Genomic DNA, 15243 nt, shown 5'->3' with positions numbered 1-15243 from the left:
ACATGATCCAAGCTATAGATTAAAGATATAAAATCCACATACGGCAATTGCTTGTGACACTCTTGACAATAGCAATTTTAAAATGCAGCCGCCAGCATTCACTAATGCATCTCTGTGCCCTGACACCGCAAAACAATTTACCCAGAGCTTCATTTGAATGATGTGAAAAGTCTAAGAAATAACTCGATAGCACTTGCCCAACATCTGAATTCTTACATATTTTAACTAAATATGCAGAAAAAGCACAAAAAATAGAATTTTTAATACAAATTCTGAAGTACTGGAAAGCATACAAAATAGTTATTTCTACACTTCTTTTCTTATTAGTAAGTATGACTCAATCTACAGAATATAATTAAGTGAATTTATGCAGAAAAATCAAAGCTTCTGAAATTAATTTGGCAATTGTTTCTAAAGTAAAGGAGCAAATCGCCCTCAAAATATAAGTATCCCAAAGAAAAAGGGCACGAATGCTGATTTTAAATACAGAATATGATGGTCACGTCTAACCTCAGCTGTGAAAGACGAGAAAGGGAGCCATCTATCTGGATCTTACAGGGTGTGTTCTGTCACAGTCCTGACTCAGGAATACAAGGCAACTAAACAACACTGCTTAACGACTTACACAGCGTTCCTGGAGGCTCCGTAGGAAATTAAGAGCTTGACTATATCCAGGTGCCCGTTCTTGGCGGCATCATGAAGCGGTGAGTCGTTCTGATAGCCGGTGGTGTTCACCAATGCCTTGTGCTGTAGCAACAATTCCACTACCTTCAGGTGCCCATGATTGCAGGCTTCATGCTAAGTAAGGAAGTAAGGAAGAAAGGAAGGGAGAAAAGCGATGAGGAAGAACAATGCATAATATCAATACAATTGCACTTGAGAAAAATAAATGTGAACTAGTCAGTAAATTGGTTCTTATCTAAGTATTCATACAGACTGTAAGTGTTGACCCAGAGTAAAGCCCTGTTCATAATCTTAGTAAGATACATGATGATCAAGATCTACGCAATTCATGGAAAATGGTGTTATCTATCTGAGCCTTTGGCAACTACTCTTTTTTTAAGAAGAAAATGTAGCTGACCAACTCTGTATGTGTATAAACCAACTCTAGTTCCTAAACTGATCCATAGTAAAAAATTACAAACAACAAAAGACTTAGAAAGTATTTAACAATTAGATCATGCATAAAAAGCGAAATTCTCCATGGCTGAATAGGATTCACTAAATCAGGTACTTAGCCATGTGCTAAGTGGTGCACCCACACATATGCATAATCACCCCACCAAGTGAATATCCTGGAGATAGTATTTACAAGACAATCCTCTCTATTTGCTGAAGCTACAGATTACTGTATGACTGGTATTGATGGTAACACAAATAACACAGAGTAAGTGCTCAAGAAGAATGAATGATGTAACGGGTAACAATGTGATGTGCAAAGATGCTTCACGTGCAAATCTTTCCTTATGTTTAATCAACTGTTAATGAGGCCACTATATTGTCCTCCAATTGGGCATACTGTGCTTTTTAAGTACATCTGTTTCATTCATAATAAGCAATACCACACGAAATGTCTGTAGGGCTATTTCTAGGAGGAAAGAAGCCAAATTAGACATCAGCTCCTCTAATAAATCACTCACCAAACTTTACTACAATTTGCCTTACTGGCTGAAAAATACAAAAACAAAAAACAAAAACAAAAAACCTGACCTTTCTTTGAAAAGGTTAGCTAGCCCGTGGAGTCAAAACAACAAGTGACTCCAACAGAGACTAAACCCTCCCAGCTTAGAAATTTGGTGAGAAGTTATTATTCACAACTTTAAACCTTGTTTATACCTGGCCTAATGAAAATCTCCCAATTTCCAGCTCACAGGGTAAGGGCTTCCACCTCCGCTGTTGACACCTCTACGGCTGCCTTCAAATTGCCCACAATGAGCCCAGGTAGCATTGTTCCCATGAATTTGTGCCATTCCTTTTCCAGACTATACTTCACATTGCATTTTTAGTAATAATAAGGATTTTTTAAAAATGTTTAATATAAGCCAAGATTTTCTACTGCCTCTACATATTTGCAACTAGGTAGGGTATAAATGAGGCTACAATAGATCCTCAGTAAGAATCACTGCCTTGTGATACAATCCTATACCCTGTTCCTCTGACCTCTCTCTGTTCCAAGAAATCTGGTTCTAATGACATGCAGTGTGGCCAAAGGGAGCCTGATGTCGGTTCTAGTAGCTACCTCCATGTCAGCTACATTCAACAATACAGTGTAACTAGATTCCTAAATCTAAGGGTTGTCGGTGAAAAGGTAGCCAATTTCTTGCCTGTCACAATTGAAAAGCTAGATGAAAAATCATCATTTTCCTTTACTTGGTGAAAATACAAGTTCTTCAGATTAAAAAGAGAGTAAATACTGCAGAGGGAAATATACAGACAACTATATAACTATAAAGTATAGTAACTATAAAACATAAACAAAATGAGAATAAAAAACAAATAGAAAACTACCAATGGTGTCCATCCAGCATGATCTTTAACATTTGGGTCGCTTCCATTTTGTAAGAGGTACTCAACAGAAGGTACGTCGCCCTAAGTAGACAAATGAAAAAATAAAAAGAAATTAAAATCATCAAGAAAAGAAGATATTGAGATTTGGGTTTGGTTTTAAGATTCTGTCTTCTTAAAGACAGAATCAAACTTAAATCTTTTCTCTAATGCCTACTGCTCATGAATAATAAATAAGAAGTAATGTATGGATGAACTGTTCTGAGGTATCAAGTCATGAAGTCATATAGTCCGTCCTTGAATATCAAGTATAAAATCCCTGCGATTAGCAACCCTTATCAAAAGTCATTTCAAAATACCAAATAAAGGGCACTAGCCAAAAATCAACTAATGATAATGAAGTATTAAAGTCATCACTTCATTTGTGAAAAACATCCTTTTTGAGGATGCATTAAAATGATTTCCAAGTACTGTTTAAAGCAAAATTAAGGCTAACAAGATTACTCAGTTAAAACCGCCAAAAACTGTTTTCTTATTGACAGTTACTCCCTTTATCCTTAATACAACAATTTAGTTTATATTCACCTTATTTGCTCTAAGGTATTTTTCTAGGCAAAAGCCAGGCTTATTTCCTCCAAATACTGACACAGCTTACCCCGAAAAAGGCTGAATAAGTAAAAGTTACATATGGCAAAAGTTACCTATGACAAAGCTGTGTTCAACTGGTTTTGTGAAGAGCTTCTTTAGGGAGAAGGAAATCTCTCCTCTCCCACTCCCAGCTCCAATATTCTTCTGAAATGAGTTTTTCCCCTCTTGGTCTGATTATCTAGAAGTCCCTAAGTCTCCTAAAGACAGTAACTTTTATTTGCTTGTTTTGGGCTACCTCTCAAACACAGGAAATCTTAAGATGATAGCTTACTTAGTTTTCTTAAAAAAAAAAAAAAATCCATTTGCAACATACATCTTTATGTTCCTAAATTAACAAAATGACCCTACATACTTAATGGATCTAAAAAATAAGCATTATATATGTTTCAAATCAATTGCCCCAGTTTCAGTTAAAAAAACATTTTCCCATAGTTTCTTAGGGGTGCAAATTCTATACTAGTACAAGTTAACATTTATTTAGCACCATTTGCTCTATCTTCAAGTCAATTCCAAATAAAACCAGGAACATCTGTCAAGATACAAATTTGAATTTTCTTAAACAATCCCATGAATATTGGGGCAGATGAACTGCGAGAACCACATACATTCATACATTTCCAACCTTCAACATGAAAGTATACGTACACACACACACACACACACACGCAGTCTTCTGAAAGATTTCCTCATTCTAATTCTACATAGTAGTCACAAAAACATATTAACCTAAAGAAGCCCATAAAATAATATAAACACAACGGTGGGACGAAGAATCACAGGGGAACAGTCACATAGAAACAGTGACATTATCTAAAGACTAAAAGCAGACTCTCTTGTAAGGTTGCTAGACAGTGGTATTTTTCTTTCATGTCACCTCGTCATACTATCAAAGTGTCTTCTGTTAACAAACCATTCCTAGACTTCCCCAAAACACATAGCCAATTTGCAAACTACTTGTAATTTATACCCAATCTGCTTTCTCCTCCATGGTATTAAAAAGTTTGTCATAATTTCATTGTTCTACTTTATGTAAATTTAAGGTCATGCACATAAATAAAATTATGAAAATTAGATAGAGCCCACAGAAACTGAGTAAGCTTGAACCAGTATGGAGTTTCTGGGAAATAAATTAACTTCTGCTTCTAATTTCTTTAAATTACTGACTTTGTAACAGAATATCTTCTGAGTAATAAGTACTCACTTCTTTTAGACTATCCACAACTTAAAATAATAACTGAGATTTTCTTAAAACCACAGCAAGAAAAAAAAATCATCTAAGGAAAGTTTTTACCAAGGCTTGTAAGAAATTTTAAATGGATTTGGTATTCTCAAGTAATACCTAAGAGGCTGAAAATAAAGGAAGATGTGTACCACAAGCAATTTTCTTATTGCTAACCTTTAGTTCAAAAAGATTCTTCACACATCCATACATGTTACAGCAGTATAAACTGACTTTCCAAACACACACACACACACACACACACTTATTTTTCCTTATTATAAAGATTAGCTCTTCTAAAATACAATTAAGAGTAAATATCTTGATAAAAATGGTACAGGACATTAAAATAATGACGACTTACCCAAATGGTTAAGCTTTTCCACATAAATGAACTAATCAGCTACCTAAAACTTCTTCTTTTGGCAACTAGATATTGTTAGAAAATTTTTTTAGTCATCCAGAATGAAGCTCTAAAATACATTAAACACTTCCCTGGCTTCTCAGACTTTACTGAATAAAATAGTTTCACAGATGATTCTGACACCCTAGTCTGTGATGGTAAGTTCCTGATATTAAGGAGGTTCAGTATTATAAACGTGGTGGGTGACAGAGGGAAAAATGGATACTGAGTCCAAGGGATGTTCTAGAAATTAGAATCTTGAAAATATCATAGATGCGAGTTTGCTTCTAAGTTCTCTGCTACTTTCTCAGGAAAGTAGCATGAAGGATATGCAGTAACATGTCTTTACACACAACATGACTACCTTAAAATACAATGAATTACAAAGTCAAACCCTGAAGGAGTTCTCCCTCCACCCAGGAGATTCCCATCACCTTTGTTAAGCGTATCATGCCTTGTAAGTTGCCTTCAAAATATGATTCATTATGTCTGTAGCAAAAGTGTATCATGGAGGCGCCTGGGTGGCTCAGCTGTTAAATGTCTGCCTTCGGCTCAGGTCACGATCCCAGGGTCCTGGGATAGAGCCCTGCATCGGGCTCTCTGCTCGGCAGGCAGCCTGCTTCTCCCTCTCCCACTCCCCCTGCCTGTGTTCCTGCTCTCGCTGTGTCTCTCTCTGTCAAATAAATAAATAAAAATCTTTAAAAAAAATAAAAAGTGTATCATGACATGCCAAGGTCAAGCCTTTCTTTCTTCTGTTTCATGATACATTCAATGCTGTAGCATGAATTATGAGTAATCATTACGATTTTAATAATCTGCTAGAAACTTGAGGATGTTTATTCCAAAACTACAAATCTTCAAGCAAAGGTGACATAATAACAAAATTTTCTCTATGTCTAAAGAAATATCAAATACTAAGGTTTTAAAAATTATACCAGAAGAACAAATAATGAGTTGCTTATCTTAGTTTCTACTTAGGTGTAACACTTTCTCATAAAATCTCACATTTATGACAATGTTCTCAGTAGCATTTTAACCACAGGTGACATTCACATTTAAATACAAATAGAAACACAGGCAATAAAGAGAACCGACTGGATCTCAACTTTTGTTCTGGTTAAATGAGAATATGCACAACATCCCAGACATCATATTAATGAATACTCTGCTTGAAATTCCACAGTGTAATAAAATGACAGTATAAATAAGGAATTCAAGAATAATCCTGTGTGGGGTTTACATTAAAATACTGCTGGATGTCCAAAAACTAGATGGCTCATCTGTAAATCCATGATTCTGAGGGGAAAAAAGGATTTGAGAACTGATCATTACAAACAGAATCTGCAGGCAATAAAGTAGCTGTCTACGTTCAAGTAGCCTGAATTTAGGCAGTCTGGATATTTACTAAGACCCTTCTACTGCCAAGTACGGAGGTTATCAAGATAAATAAGGTAACAGATGCCTAACGTTAACTCAGAAGTCCACTCCAGGAATTTAGTCTAAAGATACACCCCTTCACATATGAAACAAAGATTGCTTACCACAGCACTGTTTATAAAAGCAAAAGAATAGAAGCGAACAGGCATCCATCTATAAGGGACATTTATAAATAACGAAAATTCAGGGGCGCCTGGGTGGCTCACTCTGTTAAGCATCTGCCTTCAGCTCAGGTCATGATCCCAGGGTCCTGGAATCAAGCCCCGCATCGGGCTCCCTGCTCAGCGGGAAGCCTGCTTCTCCCTCTCCCGCTCCCCCTGCTTGTGTTCCCTCTCTCGCTGTCTCTCTCTCTGTCAAATAAATAAATAAAATCTTTAAAAAAAAAAAAAGAAAGAAAATTCATAGAAAGCAATGCTGCTACGAAAATATACAGAAAGCTCTGTCCTAATATGAAAGCATTTGCTTATATTTACATATAGAAATTCACAAAGGACACACAAGTAAGAAAGGTAGTTAGCAAAAAGGGCCTGTCAGTAATAGGGTGGCTAAGGGCCGAAATGGAAGTGAGGTTTTCTACTATAAATACTTCTATTCTTATTTTTGAAACATGCAGTTATTACTTGTATTTTGAAGTTAAATTTTAAATGAAGAATATACTCTGGATAACCACAATATCTGAGTCACGTCATAAACAGAAAGCTAAATGAATATAAATGCAAACAAAATAATGTCACCATAGAGAAGAAGCTAACTCTGGGAATTCTGAGACTTACTAAGAAGGTAGAATGTAATCTGGATTTTGAAGGTTAGGTACAAAGAGCCAGGAAGGAAAAAGGAAACATGTAAAGGAAAGAATTTAAGAGTCAGAGAAAAGAACACGTGAAAAGTATTGGTAGCATTAATGAACATACCCAAATAATTCATAAAGCTAAATACAGTTCAGTGTGACAGGAGAATGGAATGGGGTTCAGATCATGATGGAGTAGAAAATGTGCTCATTTATTCAACAAATTCATCTGCTCTGTTCCAGGCAATGTTCTAGATCCTGAAGATGTAACAGTGAACAAACAGCATTCTTGCTTTCATTCTAAAGAGAGAGGCAAGAAACTAAGAGATCTATAATAATAATGTCAGGAAATAACAGGATGAAAAACAAAACAAGCAGGGCTGCTAGGCAGTCTCTCTGAGGAGGTGGCATTTGAGCAAGAAGCCTGAAGGAGGATGAGCACACTGGGCTGTATAAGCCCTGGGAAGGACTGTGGAGTTTATTTTAAGGGGGCCAGGAAGTTACTGGTAGGGGAGCAGAGAATGACAAATTTTGACTTAGGTCAGATTATTCTGGCTGCCATAGAGAGAACTGAATGCAGGAAGAGAACAGGAAAGCAGAGCAAGAAATTAGGAAGCTACTTCAATGGTGGTTGTTAGCATAATCACATCCCCACCCCCGCACAAATGTCTGTCACCTAATCCCCAGAACTTGTATGTTACACCTTACAGGACAAAAGGGACTTTGTAATGTGCTACAATTTCCACTATATTTTAGGGTACTGAGCTTCGATGGGGATTTATGCTGCACTGTCCAGGTGGACCCAGTCTAATCATGGGAGTGTTTAGAAGCATCTGCTGTGGCAAGCTTTGAAGACACAAACTAAAGAACATGAGAATGGGGGGGTTGGGTGAGCCTCGCTGGCTCAGTCAGTGGAGCGTGCAGACTCCTGATCTCAGGGCTGTGAGTTCAGGACCCACATAGGGCGTAGAGATTGCTTAAAAATAAAATCAGGAAGAAGAGAAAGGGAAAGGAAAGGAAAGGAAAAAGAAAAGGAAAGGAAAGGAAAGGAAAAGAAAAGAGAAAAGAAAAGAAAAAAGAAAAGAAAGGAGGAGCAAGATGGCGGAGGAGTAGGAGACCTAAATTTCGTCTGGTCCCAGGAATTCAGCAAGATAGGGATCAAACCATTCTGAACACCTACGAACTCAACAGGAGATCAAAGAAAAGAACAGCAGCAACTCTCTATAAACAGAAAAGCGACCACTTTCTGGAAGAGTCATATTCTATCCCTTCATAGTAGTTAATCTTATTTTTGGTATATATATATAAGTTGTTCTCTCTTTAAAATTTTGGGATACAGTTTCGTCTAACAGACCAAAATATACCCTAAATCTCTAGTGTATGGCTTTGTTCTAGTTTCCTGCCTGATCACATTCTCTCCTTTTTTTTTTTTTTTTAAATCCTCTTCTTTCTTTTTTCAAACAACTTCTTATCTGATCAATTCCTTTTATAAAATCTTTTATAATTTTCACCTTTACAGTCATATTCCATCCCTTCATTGTGTTTACCCTTATTTTTGTACATATATAAGCCTTTCTTTCTTTAAAATTTTGGAAGGCACTTTCTTCTAACAGACCAAAATGTGCCCAAAATCTAGTGTGTGACACTAATCTATGCACCAGCCTGATCATATCCTGTTTTTTCTGTTTGTTTGTTTGGGGTTTCTTTATCTTTTTCTTTTTTTTTTTTTTTTTTCCTTTTTCTTTCTTTCCCTTTCTTCTCCCCCGGTTTCAGGTCTCTTCTGATTTGTTTAGTGTCTATTGTTCTGGAGTCGTTGTTACCCTATTAGCATTTTGTTCTCTCATTCATCTATTCTCCTCTGGACAAAATGACAAGATGGAAAAAATCACCTCAAAAATGATCAGGATCATTCCCTGCATATTTTCAGACCACAATGCTTTGAAACTAAAACTCAATCACAAGAGGAAAGTCGGAAAGAACTCAAATACATGGAGGCTAAAGAGCATCCTACTAAAGAATGAATGGGTCAACCAGGAAATTAAAGAAGAATTAAAAAAATTCATGGAAACAAATGAAAATGAAAACACAACTGTTCAAAATCTTTGGGATGCAGCAAAGGCGGTCCTAAGAGGAAAGTATATAACAGTACAAGCCTTTCTCAAGAAACAAGAAGGGTCTCAAATACACAACCTAACCCTACACCTAAAGGAGCTGGAGAAAGAACAGCAAATAAAGCCTAAACCCAGCAGAAGAGGAGAAATAATAAAGATCCGAGCAGAAATCAATGAAATAGAAACCAAAAGAATGGGAGAACAGATCAACGAAACTAGGAGCTGGTTCTTTGAAAGAATTAACAAGATTGATAAACCCCTGGCCAGACTTATCAAAAAGAAAAGAGAAATGACCCAAATAAATAAAATCATGAATGAAAGAGAAGAGATCACAACCAACACCAAAGATATACAAACAATTATAAGAACATATTATGAACAACTGTATGCCAGCAAATTAGATAACCTGGAAGAAATGGATGCATTCCTAGAGATGTATCAACTACCAAAACTGAACCAGGAAGAAACAGAAAACCTGAACAGACCTATAACCACTAAGGAAATTGAAGCAGTCATCAAAAATCTCCCAACAAACAAGAGCCCAGGGCCAGGTGGCTTCCCAGGGGAATTCTACCAAACATTTAAAGAAGAATTAATACCTATTCTTCTGAAATTGTTCCAAAAAATAGAAATGGAAGGAAAACTTCCAAACTCGTTTTATGAGGCCAGCATTACCTTGATCCCAAAACCAGACAAAGACCCCATCAAAAAGGAGAATTACAGACCAATATCCCTGATGAACATGGATGCAAAAATTCTCACCAAAATACTAGCCAATAGGATCCAACAGTGCATTAAAAGGATTATTCACCACGACCAAGTGGGATCAATCCCGGGGCTGCAAGGTTGCTTCAACATCTGCAAATCAATCAATGTGATACAATACATTAATAAAAGAAAGAACAAGAACCATATGATCCTCTCAATAGATGCAGATAAAGCATCTGACAAAGTACAGCATCCTTTCTTGATCAAAATTCTTCAGAGTATAGGGATAGAGAGTATATACCTCAATATCATAAAAGCCATCTATGAAAAACCCACAGCAAGTATCATTCTCAATGGGGAAAAACTGAGAGCTTTCCCACTAAGGTCAGGAACACGGCAGGGATGTCCACTATCACCACTGCTATTCAACATAGTATTAGAAGTCCTAGCCACAGCAATCAGACAACAAAAAGAAATAAAAGGCATCCAAATCGGCAAAGAAGTCAAACTCTCACTCTTTGCAGATGATATGATACTTTATGTGGAAAACCCAAAAGACTCCACCCCAAAACTGCTAGAACTCATACAGGAAGTCAGTAAAGTGGCAGGATATAAAATCAATGCACAGAAATCAGTAGCATTCCTATATACCAACAAGACAGAAGAAAGAGAAATTAAGGAGTCAATCCCATTTACAATTGCACCCAAAACCGTAAGATACCTAGGAATAAATCCAACCAAAGAGGCAAAGAATCTGTACTCAGAAAACTATAAAATACTCATGAAAGAAATTGAGGAAGACACAAAGAAACGGAAAAACGTTCCATACTCATGGATGAGAAGAACAAATATTGTGAAGATGTCGATGCTACCTAGAGCAATCTACACATTTAATGCAATCCCTATCAAAATACCATCCACTTTTTTCAAAGAAATGGAACAAATAATCCTAAAATTTGTATAGAACCAGAAAAGACCCCAAATAGCCAGAGGAATATCGAAAAAGAAAAGCAAAGCTGGTGGCATCCCAATTCCGGACTTCAAGCTCTATTACAAAGCTGTCATCATCAAGACAGTATGGTACTGTCACAAAAACAGACACATAGATCAATGGAACAGATTAGAGAGCCCAGAAATGGACCCTCAACTCTATGGTCAACTGATCTTCGACAAAGCAGGAAAGAATGTCCAATGGAAAAAAGACAGTCTCTTCAACAAATGGTGTTGGGAAAATTGGACAGCCACATGCAAAAGAATGAAACTGGACCACTTCCTTACACCACACACAAAAATACACTCAAAATGGATCAAAGATCTAAATGTAAGCCAGGAGTCCATCAAAATCCTAAAGGAGAACACAGGCAGCAACCTCTTCGACCTCAGCCGCAGCGACTTCTTCCTAGAAACATCACCAAAGGCTAGGGAAGCAAGGGCAAAAATGAACTATTGGGACTTCAAGATAAAAAGCTTTTGCACAGCAAAAGAAACAGTCAACAAAACCAAAAGACAACAAACAGAATGGGAGAAGATATTTGCAAATGACATATCAGATAAAGGGCTACTATCCAAAATCTATAAAGAACTTATTAAACTCAACATCCAAAGAACAAAGGGTCCAATCAAGAAATGGGCAGAAGACATGAACAGACATTTTTCCAAAGACATGCAAATGGCCAACAGACACATGAAAAAGTACTCAACATCGCTCGGCATCAGGGAAATCCAAATCAAAACCTCAGTGAGATACCACCTCACACCAGTCAGAATGGCTAAAATGAACAAGTCAGGAAATAACAGATGTTGGCAGGGATGCAGAGTAAGGGGAACCCTCCCACACTGTTGGTGGGAATGCAAGCTGGTGCAGCCACTCTGGAAAACAGTATGGAGGTTCCTCAAAAAGTTGAAAATAGAGCTACCATACGATCCAGCAATTGCACTACTGGGTGTTTACCCCAAAGATACAAATGTAGGGATCCGAAGGGGTACGTGCACAGCAATGTTCACAGCAGCAATGTCCACAATAGCCAAATTATGGAAAGAGCCAAGATGTCCATCGACAGATGAATGGATAAAGAAGATGTGGTATATATATACAATGGAATATTATGCAGCCATCAAAAGGAATGAAATCTTGCCATTTGCAACGACGTGGATGGAACTGGAGGGTATTATGCTGAGCGAAATAAGTCAATCACAGAAAGACATGTATCATATGATCTCACTGATATGAGGAATTCTTAATCTCAGGAAACAAACTGAGGGTTGCTGGTGTGGTGGGGGGTGGGAGGGATGGGGTGGCTGGGTGATAGACATTGGGGAGGGTATGTGCTATGGTGAGCGCTGTGAATTGTGTAAGACTGTTGAATCACAGACCTGTACCTCTGAAACAAATAATACATTATATGTTAAAAAAAAAAAAATATGAAGATAACAGGAAGGGAAAAATGAAGGGGGGGAAATCGGAGGGGGAGATGAACCATGAGAGACTATGGACTCTGAGAAACAAACTGAGGGTTCTGGCGGGGGGGGGGGGGGGAGGGGGGGATGGGTTATCCTGGTGATGGGTATTGAAGAGGGAAGGTACTGAATGGAGCACTGGGTGTTATACGCAGACAATGAGTCATGGAACACTACATTAAGAACTAATGATATAATGTATGGTGATTAACATAACATAATTAAAAAAAAAAGAACAAACGAACGAACGAACATGAGAATGGCCCTCAGCAGAAAATCAGCAAGAAAACAGGATCTCAGTCCTCCAACCACAAGCAACTATCCAGTTCTGTGCAACATCCCAAATAAGCAAGGAAATGGGGTCTCTCTTAGAGCCTCTAGAATATAACACAGCTGACACCTGATTTTAGTCCAGTGAGACCCATACTGGCCTTCTAACCTACAGAATTGTTAAAAAAAAAAAAAAAATTAATTTGCCTTGTTTTAAGTCACTAAATTTACGGTAACTTGCTATGACAGCAACAGGAAACAGACACATGCGGTCAGGGCAGGAAAAGATAAGTTCCACTAGGGTAGTAGCCGTAGAAAGATTATGGCCAAGAAAGATGCCAAAGGGTAGGTGCGTGGCAAGATATTAAAAGAATTTTATTAATCATGTTACCAAGATCAGAGATGATTCTGTAAAGCTGTAACTGCAGTAAGAGAAGCTAACTAGCCTAACAGAACTGCTGGCGGGGGGGTGGGGGGGGGATGGTTCTCTCCCCTCAGTGCACACACACCAACCATATACAGTGCAACCGTACACTCTTAAAAGCTGACTGGAACGATGGAAATGGCAAGTCAACCAAGACACTTTGGGGAAAAACAACAAGCACAACAACAACAAAAATCTACCTTTGACAGCAAAAAACCTGGTACTACTCCTTATCTGGCTTGGCTGCCTGAAAGGTCATCAGATCTACACTCCATTCAGCCACAGTTAACTCTCCTCTCTCCCTGCTCTTTGTTCCATTTTTAGTATGTGAACTTCAGAGCCTCTTCAAATCTTTTTCTAAAGTAGGTGGGCACAAAACATAAATTAAGATAGCAGAATCACAATATGTGGTTTTCTAGTACACACAGATCATTCATTCTTGGCTGCAAGTGAGAAAATTACGGCAGATAATGAAATGAATACTATTTATAAAAAGATAAATATCCTGATAAATCTACTGGGTTTCTTGTGTCCCCCCAAATATTTGTTCATTAAAATCAACCTGGGTGGGGCGTTTACACTCAACTCATTAACAAATTTTTACAACAGTGCATCTTTGTTAAATAGTGACTTAAAAAACAACAGAAATCAATCAGCTTTTCTTAAATGCACTGTATCAGAATCTGTCAACTAGTGACAGTAACAGTATTTGGTAAGTTCAAGAGAATCAAACGGGTAATTCTGATACTGGCAAGACTCTTCCCAGGTAAACTAACAATCCAACAAAACTTACATGAAGCAAACTTCAGTGGAGAAAATTCACAAGACAGCATCATTTTTTCTCCTGGTCTTCAGATTCTGTGTCTTTTTTCCATTGCCGAGGCCAAGGGTAGGCAAACTATGGCCTATGGGCCAGACACATGATTTTCTATGTCCAGTTTTATTGGTTTACATACTGTCTATGACTGCTTTTGAACTACGGGCAGACAGGAATAGTTGTAGAGACTATATGACCCGCGAAGCTGAAAATATTTACTCTGCCCCTTTAAGAAAGAGTTTGTCGAACTATGGCCTAGTTCTTAGGGATCTTCATTAGTAAAGATAAATTATTATTATGGTTAAAGAAAAATTCTCTACCAATGTAAATGGAGGCTTGCCTGGTGGTCTGAAAGTAATTACCAGAAAGCAAAATGTAAAAACTAAAGCAGTCTACATTCTTAGTGTTAGTCAGAAAAATGAAAAAATTATGATTATGCTAGCTACTTATGTCTAATGAAGCATTTATAAAATTGTAAAGTTAAGATTATACTAGCTTATGAGCATATATATTAGATATATAACAAGACAGAAAATATAGTCTGATTTTTTAAATTAATGCTTTGCAAAAAATAAAGTATAACCGGGACAAACTTTGAAAATTCAAGTTGTTCAAAGGATATGTATGTAGAAACTAGCAGTTTTCCTCCTCCCTGTTATCAGATAGAGAGTATTCTATATTCATCATTTATTAGAAGATAAAGCAAGGAAAAATAAATAAATAAATAAAAATAAAACCGTAGGGGCGCCTGGGTGGCTCAGTCTGTTAAGCATCTGCCTTCAGCTCAGGTCACGATCCCAGGGTCCTGGGATCGAGCCCTGCATCAGGCTCCCTGCTCAGTGGGGAACCTGCTTCTCCCTCTTCTCCTCGCTCCTGCTCTCTCACTATCTCTGTCTCTCTCAAATAAATAAAATCTTTAAAAAAAATTTTTTTAAATAAAGAAAGAAAACCCTAGGGGCGCCTGGGTGGCTCAGTCGGTTAATCGCCTGCCTTCAGCTCAGGTCATGATCCCAGGGTCCTGGGACCGAGTCCCACATCGGGCTCCCTGCTCGGCGGGGAGCCTGCTTCTCCCTCTCCCTCTGCCTGCCTCTCTGCCTACTTGTGCTCTCTATCTCTCTGTCAAATAAATAAATAAAATCTTTAAAAAAAAGAAAGAAAGAAAATCCTAACAGTTGGGGAAACTCCTTTTTATGCTTTTCCCTTTCTCCATACAAAAATATAGGAATGCCTGGACTCAATGTCTACTCCATGTTCTTCCCAGATGTTTCATGTTGCCAACCAGCCCTGTGTTTGGGGGTCTCCAATGGCTTCCAGATCCCCCAAAGTTCTCTGTCCACGCAAAAGACTCAAGGATTTCCTGGTGTATTTACTAAATGATCATAAAAGCTATCCTAATTCAGTCCTAAGCTCTCCCATATTTTATTTTGATAACACTTGCATGAAATCACAAAGTCTAT

At 37.7% G+C, this 15243-nt stretch overlaps 1 protein-coding gene across 2 annotated transcripts in view; it reads right to left on the bottom strand.

Moving 5' to 3' along the window:
* The window catches only part of BARD1 (BRCA1 associated RING domain 1), an 84754-nt gene that overhangs the window by 39993 nt on the left and 29518 nt on the right, over positions 1-15243 (bottom strand). For both annotated transcript variants that reach the window (XM_032402785.1, XM_032402790.1), the window contains exons 5-6: positions 2509-2589; positions 626-798 (exon numbers count right to left, since the gene is read on the bottom strand). In XM_032402785.1, the coding sequence (XP_032258676.1) occupies positions 626-798; positions 2509-2589 (254 nt within the window). The remainder of the gene's footprint in view (positions 1-625; positions 799-2508; positions 2590-15243) is intronic.

Source organism: Phoca vitulina, unplaced genomic scaffold (genome assembly GCF_004348235.1).
Source record: "Phoca vitulina isolate PV1807 unplaced genomic scaffold, GSC_HSeal_1.0 scaffold1, whole genome shotgun sequence".
NCBI lineage: Eukaryota > Metazoa > Chordata > Mammalia > Carnivora > Phocidae > Phoca > Phoca vitulina.
This window is presented reverse-complemented; position numbering and strand designations above follow the sequence as displayed.